This window comes from Daldinia decipiens, assembly GCF_022478715.1.
Source record: "Daldinia decipiens strain CBS 113046 unplaced genomic scaffold F4813scaffold_66, whole genome shotgun sequence".
Classification (NCBI taxonomy): Eukaryota; Fungi; Ascomycota; class Sordariomycetes; order Xylariales; family Hypoxylaceae; genus Daldinia; species Daldinia decipiens.
The window spans coordinates 27689-40520 of record NW_026054609.1 but is presented as its reverse complement, the minus strand read 5'-3'; the positions used below and the strand labels follow the sequence as shown (position 1 = coordinate 40520).

General features: G+C 47.5%; 2 protein-coding genes across 2 annotated transcripts; both read left to right on the top strand.

The window, feature by feature from the left end:
* Positions 1 to 5551: 5551 nt before the first annotated feature.
* On the top strand, positions 5552 to 7135 carry F4813DRAFT_383948 (uncharacterized protein; the record flags this gene model as incomplete). Its single annotated transcript, XM_049246007.1, has 1 exon — positions 5552 to 7135. The coding sequence occupies one exon, from the start codon at positions 5552 to 5554 to the stop codon at positions 7133 to 7135; it is 1584 nt and encodes a 527-aa protein (XP_049094494.1).
* A 3956-nt stretch (positions 7136 to 11091) lies between these two features.
* Positions 11092 to 12298, top strand: F4813DRAFT_307415 (glycoside hydrolase family 11 protein). The gene is made up of 2 exons (XM_049240838.1): positions 11092 to 12160; positions 12237 to 12298. The coding sequence occupies exon 1, from the start codon at positions 11199 to 11201 to the stop codon at positions 11850 to 11852; it is 654 nt and encodes a 217-aa protein (XP_049094493.1). The 5' UTR covers positions 11092 to 11198; the 3' UTR covers positions 11853 to 12160; positions 12237 to 12298.
* The last annotated feature ends 534 nt before the right edge of the window (positions 12299 to 12832 follow it).

The window sequence follows — 12832 nt, the reverse complement described above, 5'->3', positions numbered from 1 at the left end:
GTTTCAATTCCAAATAGCAAACTCGGAGTTAACGAGTCTTGTCTGTGTGGTCACTTTTCTTTGATAGAGAGTTTATAAGAGGTTAAGTAAAACACCACAGCTGAAGCATCAACGGCTACGTTCTCTCCCGACTCAAGAGGAGGTGGTGTAACCAGCATTTCTAAACAGGTTGACGTATAATCTTATTTTAGACATAGCATACACCGGTCTAAGGATGTCCAAAGGCAAGCTTACATAGGTTAGATAGAGAGCCGGAGGAAATTCGGTTAATTACAGACCTTATGCATAGTTCTTACACGAGGTACAGAGCGAAACTACCTATCAATCCTCTCTAAGCTATATATTATACAAACACACTTAGTCCCCAGGTTATCCCGTGGTTCAGTATCCCGTGATGTTAACACAATGATTCTCTAGATACAGTCACAAATCAAACCCATTGCGTTGGCCATAACTATCAAAAGATGAGGGTTAGGGCCAGTTAGGTAACGAAGATGACTTATTAAATGATAGCCTAATGCTAGCTAGCTGATGAATTGGTATATATAGGGCAACAAATTGCCGGTAGTTTTAAAGAGGAGTAAGCGTCAATGAATTTCTTCCATATATCATATACATTATTATCTTACCAATTAGCGCAGGTGCATATTTACGCTATATGACACATCGTATTAAGAGGTATCTTCGACAATGACTCATAGTGTTAGAGATATCCTTTGATTGATGCCATACGTAGAGTGAATGTTAGAAGCAGCAGCGAAGCTGTTGTATAGTAGCCGTATAGTAGTATGAATTTATTAACGCTTGACCTCCTATCCTCTTTTGAGGGCGCGCAGCGCCCCCTATATCTATTCTACATAGATCTATACCTAATTCATACTAACTTCGCTTGTCCCCTGACATATAGTGAGAGTAAATAATCGTATAGATTTATCGATCAGATGTGACTGACGGCTTGGGCTTATCAAAAATAACATTTCATATCCTTAAGGTTCGATGTATTACCTAGGTATAAACCCTTGTTCTTCTGTTTTTATCTTGCCTCATCCTTGAGAGCTTGCGTCGTCTTATAGGAAATCGAATTATCTGAGTCCTGGAGATAAGGTCACTTTTGCGTTAGAACATAAGGACGGCTCTATTTGAATAACCTACCTACCGAATGCTAGGGTTCTATGTAAAACACACGGAATTTACTATTCAAATAAGTGTTGTTAGGATTCTAATTGAAACATTTACAAGTATACTTTGAGTATGCATAGCCCAAAGCTCTTACGGAACAACGAAGTTTCTTTTATGCTTCTTGCTCTACTTCGTGATAGGTATATGCCCGCCCTAAAAGTCATCGTAAGTGTGTAAAGGGCTGATAACTTCTAAGTATATTTAGTACGTAAGCTACATAATACTAAATGCACGGGGCAATATGAGGTGCTTTTCTGTTTTACTCGTTTGTGGACAAATCGGTATCTTCAAACTCCGGTAATACACGATCCTTCCATGGTTCTGTCTAGACTAAATAATGCCAAAAGTGTCTCCGTTGACTTATATCAAGATCACGTCTTCCCAGGATACGTCGCGCAAATGCGATAGCTTATAAGATAAGTAGAACCTACCGACACCATCTCCGCACAAGCAAAATATTCGGTGTAGTATCTTGTGTCAGACTTAAACATCTGTAAGTCGGCTGAAGCAAGATAAGAGATGCGCCGAAGCGGGCTGCTCAGCAAAATACTGGTGCCAGTTATATTTTAAATCTAAGCACTGTATAGACCGTGGTTTGCATCAGCTATATGGAATGAGATGATTGGAGTACTACTATCACATCTCCTTAATCTACGAAGGATATCCTTTCTATCCAGAGTACCTATATTCCTAATCTCGAAAAGTGCAATATCTGTTCTGGTACGTTATGCAACAGGGATTGGCGAGAAACTACTGGGGAAGATGGACGCGAAAATAAACCACGAATTACTAGCATTGCATGAGACTATGCAGACAACATTGAAAAGGTAAGCCAAATAAATTTGCTTGGGTCATGTGTCTGGGATTCAGCCGTATACTTGCACGAAGAGTTGCCATAAGAAGGATTCATAAACAATATTGAATGAATATTGTGCATTTTGAAAATCTATTCGTTTGCACCCGACTCTCGTGAAACCCCATGATTGGGCAAACACAATACTGCAACCCAAGTCATAGGACTGACGGATAAGTATCTCGGAAGTCATTTCCGTATGCAACTGCGTTTTGCAGCTTTCATCCCCATTCTCACCAATTGGCAGTTTACCGTAATACTAGATTACGAATAATGATACTAGAATGAAACATAAAGGACCATGGTCATATGCAAGCGACATTACATACCCGATAATTAACAGCTGGATAATTAATGGCTAAGAATTGCTTTTTGTTTCCCTTCGCCACTAGAGCTGAGTTTGGCAACCTATGATTGGCGTAGCCCTTATTTTCGAGTTTCGAGCCGTAAGAATCATCCTCGTCTTTTCACCAGGGATTAAAGGGGGTGAATTAATAAGCAATATAGCTCGCATGACACTGTGGTTAAAAACAGTCGTTTGGATAAGGGGAAGGACACCTATCCGACCTACCGCGCATACTATCTGAGGTGGTTTGTATGGTTTGTATGCAATATGATCAATACGATTTAGTGCGGAGGCCTCTAGATATCTGCCGTGAGATTTTAACATGGTAACTGGCTACCTGGGAGCTGTTCCCCGGTCTGCGGTCTGCGGTCTGCGAGGAGTTGTTGTTCGGTGTTACACAAGGCGGCATTGACTGTCGCCTGCGAGAGGCGTCAGCTTTGATTCCTCGAGCCAAAACAGACGTTAACCGTGACCTTATAATTGGACCATCGACTTATGATATTGCGGACCTCACGTCAGCATTCGTGGAAGAATCAAGGAATATGCGTGACGTGAGACGAACTATCCGGGGACTTTCCCTCGGGAGCTGTCCTATGCCCGCCATACGTCTAATCCTACGATACCAGGATCGTCAGATCATGCTGTGCTCGCTTGTCCCCGGACGGACCGTCAGCCCCAGTCCCAACAGGATGGGTCCCGAATCCCGACTCCAAGATATGACAGTGGGATATGCACACCGGGGATAGCTATCATCGTCGACGTAACCCTCCAATGGATTTCTACCCAAACGGATATCTCGTTAGTGGGGAACGGTCCGAAAGACAAGACAGAAAAAGTAAGCACCTAACTTCATTACTCTAATTGCATAGGTACCTACTCATATAGATGTAGTTGGGTGCAATGTGATGCAATGACTGCGCAAGGAGGCTGTACCTACTATACTTGAGGCTTAGTACCTTAGGTACTGAAAGGAAAAGGCGAAAAGAGACAAGGAAAGAAGAAGAAGAAAGGAAGAAAAGAAAAATAAAAGATGCCTGACTACCCAATTAGGTTACATGCAATTACTCGTTTAGGAAATTACATGTATCTAAGTATTTTTGGCCAAAACTAGTGTAAGACTTAGCTCGTGCAAGTAATTCGCGTAAATTTTGTGTAACGAAAAGGTACGGGCCACCTGGCAATTGAACAAGCCTAGAAACAAAAGCAGTCGAGTCTAGAAGCAGAAGCGGCAGGGGGTTTATTGAATACGGAAGCAGCGGATGACTTCCAATCCACTCGATCTACGACAACGAACTTGCCTATTATTATTATTCCCCGCCCCCACCGACGATTTGGAACCGATGTCTTTTTATCCACCTTGATCAAGTACAAACTACCTACATACATACCTCATGTACATATGTATGTACCTAGGTATCTAGGTACACACAAACTACCTCACATACACATACATTACACATACACGTACACATACACATACACATACGCATACCTAACACATACAACACAGACCTCGATGTCATGTCGAGTGTGAATTCTCATCACCTCCGGCTTGTTGGCGTCCTATCTCCAAACCCGGCGCTTTACTCATTTATGACAGAAAATACCATGCATACAAATCATATATTCACTATGCATTTCATCTGTCGATCCCCTCCTTCTAGTCAGCCAACACATCATCGGATCCGAGCCCGCGACCAACCATAGATCTCTTCTCGTCCTTACCTCCCGAGATTCGGATCATGGTCTGGCATCATGCGGCCGACCTGACCTATGAATTGCGCCCTCGGTGTATCTAATCGTTGACCTATCGCCCTCTTCATCTGAACACACAGCTTGTTGAGTTCGCGTCACCTTATGCTGCATTTCAGGTCAGCCTGAATCATGCCACGAGGCTGCCAGCCGATACTTGCTGTTCAGAGCTTGTGACTGTCCGAAGAGGGGAACGCGTGAGAGCTGATATGGATATCTTCATTTTCCATCATGACATGTTGGTCGAGATGACCTACATTCCTGGATGGCAATTGCTTCACTTTGAAGGGGACAATCATGTATTTGCCTGGCCACCGGCCTTCATGAGGAAAGTCCTCCTGCCTAACGTATGCTTCACTTATCCGTATAGTGACAAGCTTGTGTCTCTGCTCAGGTTCCCTTATTTACGTACCATCTACCTGGATTTCGGATAGCCCCCTGCTCAGTGCCGAGCGCGAGTTCGACTCGATAATGTTCCGAGTCAAGGTCCCCCCCCCCCCCCCACAAGGATTAGCTAGTACGTGTTGTGAATTCACTTCTGACTTCTTAGTGAGTCCGGCGCTCAAATACGGCGGCGGTACCTACATGATGTGTAAACTGACAAAGATATTTTCCTTAAATGGACACGCAATGCCCTGGAGAATGTTTTAAAAGGGTGGGAACCGCTCGCGTGGAAAGGCGTGGTTGCTATCCTAGTATCTTGAGCTTTATTACGGCCTGCAAACGGAAATCTAGTCCGGCGCCCAGACTAAATGACCTTGCCCGTATCCTTGGGTGAGCGCATGGATGAAGACCCCAAGCCCTGCATGCGATAGCGCGCCGCGGCTCTGACCAAAAACCAACATCATATCTGACGGCTTTTATGGGCTCCCTAGCGCCATCGGCTCCCATTTAAGCAGGGGATTGTCGACGGTAATCATACGCGGTCGACGTGGAGTTACGAGGGGTAGTATCTGCAGCCAGCCTTTTATGGAATAGGTAATCAGTCCAACATTGACGTCTTTAGAAACAGTGGAAACAGCTTATGAACTTCTCGCCAGGGTGGTCCAGCCTTCTTCTCTGGGTATTATTACCTGACCTGCAATTTGATCTCAGCTAGCAAGGGTCTAAGAGATCTTCATCTCTCGCAACCTTAGCTCTGCTTCTCGCTAATCGCCCCTCCTGGTTTTCGTCAGTTCATACATAGCAAGAGATATCATGCTTCGGGGCTCTCATAGCTATACTATCGCGATGAGAGAGTTCATCGACAAGCGCATGAATATCCCGAATATCTCCCAAACCTCTGATACTTCCTTCATACTCCAGCACCAAAGAAACTTACTCGCACGTACCACGTGAAATACTTTCCCCTTCATCTTCAAGGGGCTAGCGCCTCATACCTAGTCACACTCATGCCTTCACAGGCAAGCTATCCGTTCACGATGCGTAAAAGGCGGTCACCGATTGGTGAAGACATAGCAACTACGCGGCCACGACGTCGCAACTTACAAAACCGGCCGCTCAAGCCACTCGCCAATGCTACTACGAGACGCACACGTTCACTTCCTGCAGTGAGCCAGCCGTTGCCAATGCTGGAAAAGGAAGACCATCTCGGTTGGCAAGAACCACTTTCGGTGTGGAACCAGAACGCACCTCGGGTTTATATATGCGTCGTACTCTGCTTTCCGTGCGATAATCAGCGGCGGCACGACGCAGTTCGGCATATCGAATCTGCTCTCAAACGTCTGGCGAGAGAACGACCAGTCTTCGCCGGGAGGCTTCGGGCTAATAGTAATAGCGGCAGCGTCTCGCTTCACCGGTCACCTTCACAGGATATTCCTTTCCAAGTGATCCCCGCCAGCGAAACGAGTCGGCAAGAATACTCACGAATGAAGGATGCCGGTTTCCCACCAGGCGCATTCGTTGGCTCCCGGTTCGGTGTTTCGGGCATAGTAAGCTCCAACCTTGATTCGATACCGGTGTCCAAGGTACAGGCAGAGTTCCCGCCCGGTGGCCTACTACTTTCTATGTTCTTACATCACGGGTTGGTGGATGGGGGCTCGTTGCGCGTCTTCCTGGAATGCTTTGCTGCCCAGACTCGAAACACTCCAGTTAACTTGCCTTCCGAGCAGACGTTTCCGATGTTGCATCATCGCAGCCAGAGAGGCCCAATTACCATACACAACGACAACGGTGCTACATTCCAGCTTCTACTGAAAAGATGTCCGGAATATACGATGCTACGTGACCTTAGCGGCCCAACGCAACCGCGAATCCTAAAGACTGGACCGTCTATGGCAAACATCGAGAAGATAGGCAAGATCTTCGTTTTCAGGAACGAGCGACTGCAGGAACTCCGAGAGCTGATTCGGTCTCGAAATGGCGGGGTGGAGTCACCGTCGGCTTACACAAGCTTGGCTACCCTCGCCTTTGCGCATATCACGAAGTCCCGCGTGGCAGCCGAAAATAACTTACCTGGGGTAGAACCAAGGCGGAATGCCATGCTATGGAACTCGGTGAACTGGCGAACGAGAGCCTTCAAGGGCGCCACAGAAAACTACTTTGGCAATGCAGCCCTACCAGTTGTTACGAAGGCATTAAAGACCCAATTAATTGCAGCTTGCGATGACGACGGCGAACTCGCTCGTCTTGTCCCGCTCGTGAAAGCATCTATCGACGCTGTCGACCAGGAATACGTCAGCCGGCGTCTCGCCATGCTATGCGAAGCGCCCGACCCACGCCTAGTAGGAGTTAATTATGACCCACGGATGCCCGAAGCGCTGGCATTCAACACATGGCGACATTTCGGCGCGGACGTCGAATGGAACATACCGGGAGTACCCGTAACCAAGGCGGATGCAATTAGGCGGGCTCACGGATCGTGGAACCTTGGTACAGCTTTGATACTCCCGGCCAAGGCGGACTCAATGAAGCAAGAGCTCTTTGTAAGCCTACCGGTTGATTCAATGAGGCTGCTGTGCGCCGACGTTGGGTGGACGAAGTGGGTTGATAGGATCATAGGTTGAATAATGATGAGGCTGCAACCACTATAATGTAATTATCTAATGCCTTTGATCCCTGCTCCTTGATGATCTACTCACTTCTCATTTCCGTGGCAGCTAGGTATTGGTTGTCACCCTGTCGGCTGTTGTATCCGAGGTCCAGCACAACCGGTTCTCGTCAGGCCTCCCCTTTCATCCCTGCTCCTGAATGACATGTCACCTCAATCTACTAGCCTCGTGCACGACAGGACTTTGCTTTTTTCTATTCCCGGCTGTACCAAACTTCCAGGATAGAGGGGCAACAAACCGCGGAACTTCCGAGCCATATCCGGAGCCAGGCCCCCCCCCCCCCCCTTCTCGCTCTCGGCGCTAAGATGTGCTGATAAGGTACATACATCCGTGATGGGAGTTTCTACAAATTAAACAGATTCACGATGTCCGGATAGATACGCTACGTATTTAATCGGAGGGCCAACCCGCCCCCAAACGGGCCGGGCCGTTGCATTTAATGATAGATTCAGATGGCGATGGCGATGGAGGCTTAAGGGCACGGAACTGCCTATCGTACAAGTCGTCAATGCGCAGCGGGTATGGTGATTAGGTACGCTTTGGTGTGAAGCGAGCACCAAAGTGGTGGTGTTGTCGGTGTCGGTGGTGGGTAACATTGTTTCGATTCTGACTATTTTCTGTCAGACTGTGAGCAATGGCGATCAATCGATCTGCTTTACTGTACGTACTTCTGACAGCCCTACGGAAATCACGAGACCAGATGGGATTGCAGAGTTTCAGCCGCTTTCTAAATCGTCTGTTCGGTTTCGTCTTGCATCCTTCTGGAACGATGGCTAGAAGAAAGCAGGAGTACCTAAGGGAAACGGCCTAGTTTGGTCCACCCGATCGGGCGATCGAAAATGACGGTTGTATGTACATACACGTTTGGTTTCGAGAAAAAAACGATAGAACCTACATACCTAGACGGCTACTGCAGAGAAAGCTGCTGCTTTGCGGCACAGACAATCTCACCAAACCGCACCTCTCCGATGACATAACAGCTCCTAGGGTACAGCGGTGACTGTGTGCCTAGGTACGTACGCGCATGGGTGGAGGATATTAGGATTTTTACCTAAGCCTTTCTCAACCAAACCCTTCTCAAGCACGGTAACTTCAAAAGAGAGAATATTTCTTTTTGAAGAGACGGCGGGAATGCTGTATGACAGCATTATTCTGACTGCAGTAATGCGCCTGGCATATTAATGCGAATATTGCGTCCTCATATAATGTTACTCATGATACTCATAATACTCATAATACCGATAATAATGGTGTCATGGACCACTGCTAGGTATTACCTAGGTACCGGGTTTCCGCAGAAAAAATATATGTGCAAGCTACCTAGGTATATTAAACGAAATTAAGAGCTATGCACATATATCTCGTGGCGTTTTCTTCTTCTCTTCTCTTCTCTTTATTCTTTACTATTTCCATGATAACCCCGGTTTGTGGGGAGGAGGGGCGGGATTGGGGATTGTCTTACATACTATGTACATAGTAGAAGCAGTGATACTCCATCGGCAGGAATCCTATTCGTCAAGGAGGCGTCGTGATACGAACATTATCAAGTGTATTATTATATTTGGCGCCTTATGGCCTTCTTAGGCTACGGAGTACAGACGCCATTATCACTCGGACGAAATAGTTCGGGTTCGGTTGCTCTTATGGGGTTTGGGCTCTAGCTTGTCTGGAGCTTGTCTGGAGCTTGTCTGGTTCGTCGCTTATTCTCATTCTTATTTACATCCACGTGGGTTCGAAACTCGATCCGGGATCTTTCTCCCCCTCCCCCCTTCTCTTTACGAAGCTCGCCGGGTTCCCTAGCACATGGTGGACTAGTAGTGGACTAGTAGTGGACCACCTCAATTTTAATCAAGAATACATACATACCCATACATACCTTAACTACCTATGCTCTGCCACTTACATGTATTTATGTCGCACGACATGTGCCGTACATACATCTAGTGGACATGGTCAATATAGGAGCCTATCTATCACCTTGTTTAGCAATCTGTCCTCTCTACATACCCTACCGCAATTTAAACCAAGGCGTTCTGCTCACCGCTGCCTTGTGTAGTGCGTACCATAGTATTGCTAGTGTACCTAGTCACGATGCATCAACTGGGCGGTATGATAACTTGCAGGGGGCTCCCCCAAGCTCCCAAGCTCCTAAGCCCCCAATCCCCCAATGATCTTAGCCCAGGGGTTTTCGAATATGCATTCCCAAAGATACACCAGATTTGGTCCATCTTTACTTGAGCCGGAGATAACATTCGAAGGGGAACCTTTTTCAGTTGAGCTTAGCCCTAGGGTTCCTTACCCGGACCCTGACCAGACGCGCGTAAAGATCTATGATTATACATACACTACATACGTACCTAAGTAGGCACATACATTGCAGCCTTGCTCTTATCTAAATGTGATTTCATGCGGTGTGTTTTGAGAATTGCATGTGTCTCTCGTCACGCTGCTCTCGATTATGGTTCCTCACCGTCACGTACGGACTACTGTTCCTTGTATTGTCGATATCGTACCCCCACGGCGAATACACTGTGATGCCCCCCCGGCTTCTTCATGGGTAGGATAAGCGAACGGGTTCGAGTGAATATCATGCTGTTCTAACCTAGTGTCTCTCCGGCGCCTTGTTTACCTGCATCGGCGCCGCTGTGTAGGGACTCATTCTCCATAAACGAGGGATCGACTTCTCGACTGTGACAAAGACCGACTCGGCCGTCTGTATATATTGCTTGGACGTCGAGTGTGGTCTTTGGCGACTCAGTTGTTATGACCCTATGCGCCATCGAGAGTAGATATCCTAGGCTGTCTCCAGCGACACGTCCCTGAAGGTTTTGACACTCTTGTTAGTAAAATGGTCTTGCTGAAAGACTAAGGCGATTGCCACATCCTAGGCGAGAAGCTTCCGTTAACAACTTGCTAAGGGAGACTATCGTGTCGCATTGAATCAAGAATCTATCTCTTGAGCAGAGTGGACACCACTTACAGACAGAAGTGAGATGAAAAGGCTGACACGTCAAGCATTAGCAAGAGTTCTCGTCTTGGTGTCTCATGGCGTCGTTAAGAAGTCCGCAGTTGACGAGATTCATCGTTATCGTATGTCTTGGTATGGCACGATCACATCATGAAGAAAGATGAGAGGGGGAATGGTTCTGCTCGAGGCCCAATGACCTTTGGGCCTTTGAACCTTTGAACCTTTGAACGCTCTATTTGCTACACTGCTACGCCGGAGGTTTCGTATTCGTGCCCACCATCTATAACTTATTGCTGACCTCAGTATTGATGTTTTCGTCGTCAATTATATCGCCATCGCCGCCCGCGACTCCAGACCCCAGCCTCCAGCGGAGGAACATAGCCTGCTTACCGAGAAAACCGGCAAAAGACGTTTATTGCCACATGCAGGTATAATTATATTAGCTTTGGGAGCCGCAAGAGCCAACCAGGCTTCTTGATCGAACGCCTAGATCGTGACGCCGCGTAAATAGCATATACCTAACATATAACATGAAACCAAAATCATGCAACGCGGCCAGGGGCTCGCCCAGGATAAAGCTACAATTATCCGTCGGCAAAATCTGCTAGCGTTCCATCACGTCAATATCGTGACCCCGGTTCGACAAATTGGGCGCTGCCGGCAGAATTGCTTCCCTACGATGATCGACGCAAACACGTTCATTCTAAACTCCAACTCTCACCCGTCTTCTCGGGTACTAGGAACGGACTCGACATTCCCATTTTCCACAACGAGGTTGTTGTCTGTTGGCTATTGGCTATTGGCTATTGGCTATTGGCTATTGGCTATTGGCTAAACCGATCGCGGGAACAATATAACCTGGTAGCCCGCCAAGTATATAAGCAATCTTGTCCCGCCGCGGCGATCGTCAGCCCCTGAAGAAGAAGCTTCTTTTTTTCTCTTTCTTCTTCAGCAAGAGCTAAAAAAAGACAAGCCTCACCCTCAGTCAAGTCAAAGCCAAGTCAAAGCCAAGTCAAGTTCATCCCGCTCATCAATTTTCCAGTTGACAAGATGCTTGGTTCATCCATCTTCGTTGCCCTCGCGGCTGCCGCCGGGGCCATCGCCTCCCCTCTCGAACTCATCACCCGGTCGACCCCCGCCGGCACGGGCACCAACAACGGCTTCTTCTACTCGTTCTGGACCGACGGCGCCGGCCAGGTGACGTACAACAACGGGCCCGGCGGCTCGTACGACGTGACGTGGTCGAACGTGGGCAACTTCGTGGCCGGCAAGGGGTGGAACCCCGGCGCGACCCGCGTCGTCACGTACAACGGCACGTGGAACGGCGCCAACGTCAACAGCTACCTGTCCGTGTACGGGTGGACGCGAAACCCGCTGATCGAGTACTACATCGTGGAGTCGTTCGGGACGTACAACCCGTCCAGCGGCGCGACCAAGCTAGGCTCGGTCGAGAGCGACGGCAGCGTGTACGACGTGTACCGCACCCAGCGCGTCAACCAGCCCTCCATCGACGGCACCTCCACCTTCTACCAGTTCTGGTCCGTGCGCCAGCAGAAGCGCGTCGGCGGCTCCGTCACCATCAAGAACCACTTCGACGCCTGGGAGAAGGCCGGGCTCAAGCTCGGACAGCACAACTACCAGATCCTCGCTACCGAGGGCTACCAGAGCAGCGGTTCTGCCGCCATCAACGTCCAGCAGTCCTAGGGGATGCCGCTGCTCGCCTTCTTGCGGTCGGCGCGTGTGTTGATCGGGTAGCAAAAAAAAAAAAAAAAAAGGAGGAAATGAAGGGATATATATAGCTTCGCGGATCCGCATGGGCTTGCTTGCCTTTCTCGTATGATGCTAGGTTAGGTACCTGTCGATATCGTATCCTATCGTTAAGTTCGGATGTATATTCTTTTCTTGGTATTCCGGCTTTTGCAGCTGGGAAATCTGAGTTATGACCGATAATTCCGTCTTCGTGCGAGCATAAAGTGACTCTCGTGCCAATAAGAGCGAACCGTTTAATCCAGGTCAGTTAATTGTAATCCGTATTGTGAACTACTTGGGATCTGCACATGCACGCCCAGGTTCTAAAATGAGTTGCAGCTTGACGGCATGGCCCCGAGATTGAGTGGATATATTGGAACTTAGCCGTATTCTCCCGTGCTTTTACATACATCTCAACTTGCAATAGAGTGGTTTCAATAATAGGAGTAGGCAAATCACTTTTCTAGATAGTTATCCTTTCCTAGTACCTATTTCGTAGCCCCTTTTCCAAGTAGTAAGATTCTATACCAGATACATAGGAGTATAATGACATCTATTGTCATTTTCTTACCCGTGGAACCTTGCTCAGATTAATGAGTCTTAGTTCTCTAAGCTTATTCTAGAAACTATTCGAGGGTGCATTTAAATGTGGCATCTAGCGAATGATTAATACAACGCTGAGTTGTCTCAACAGGCGGGGATTCATGCTACTGAAGGATACGTACTGTAAGATAAATCGGTCCTGTATCATGAGTCTCTTTCGTAACTTACATCTAGGTAGTCCTTTAACAGCCTCCTCTGAAGTTGAGGCTTTCGTAATCTAGAAAGCCACATGGGTATGCGGAAGGCCGCTACATATCATATAGTAAGACTGTAAATGCTATATAGAGTAATACAATACATTGTATATTCTCTTCAATATGATGTAACTAGAA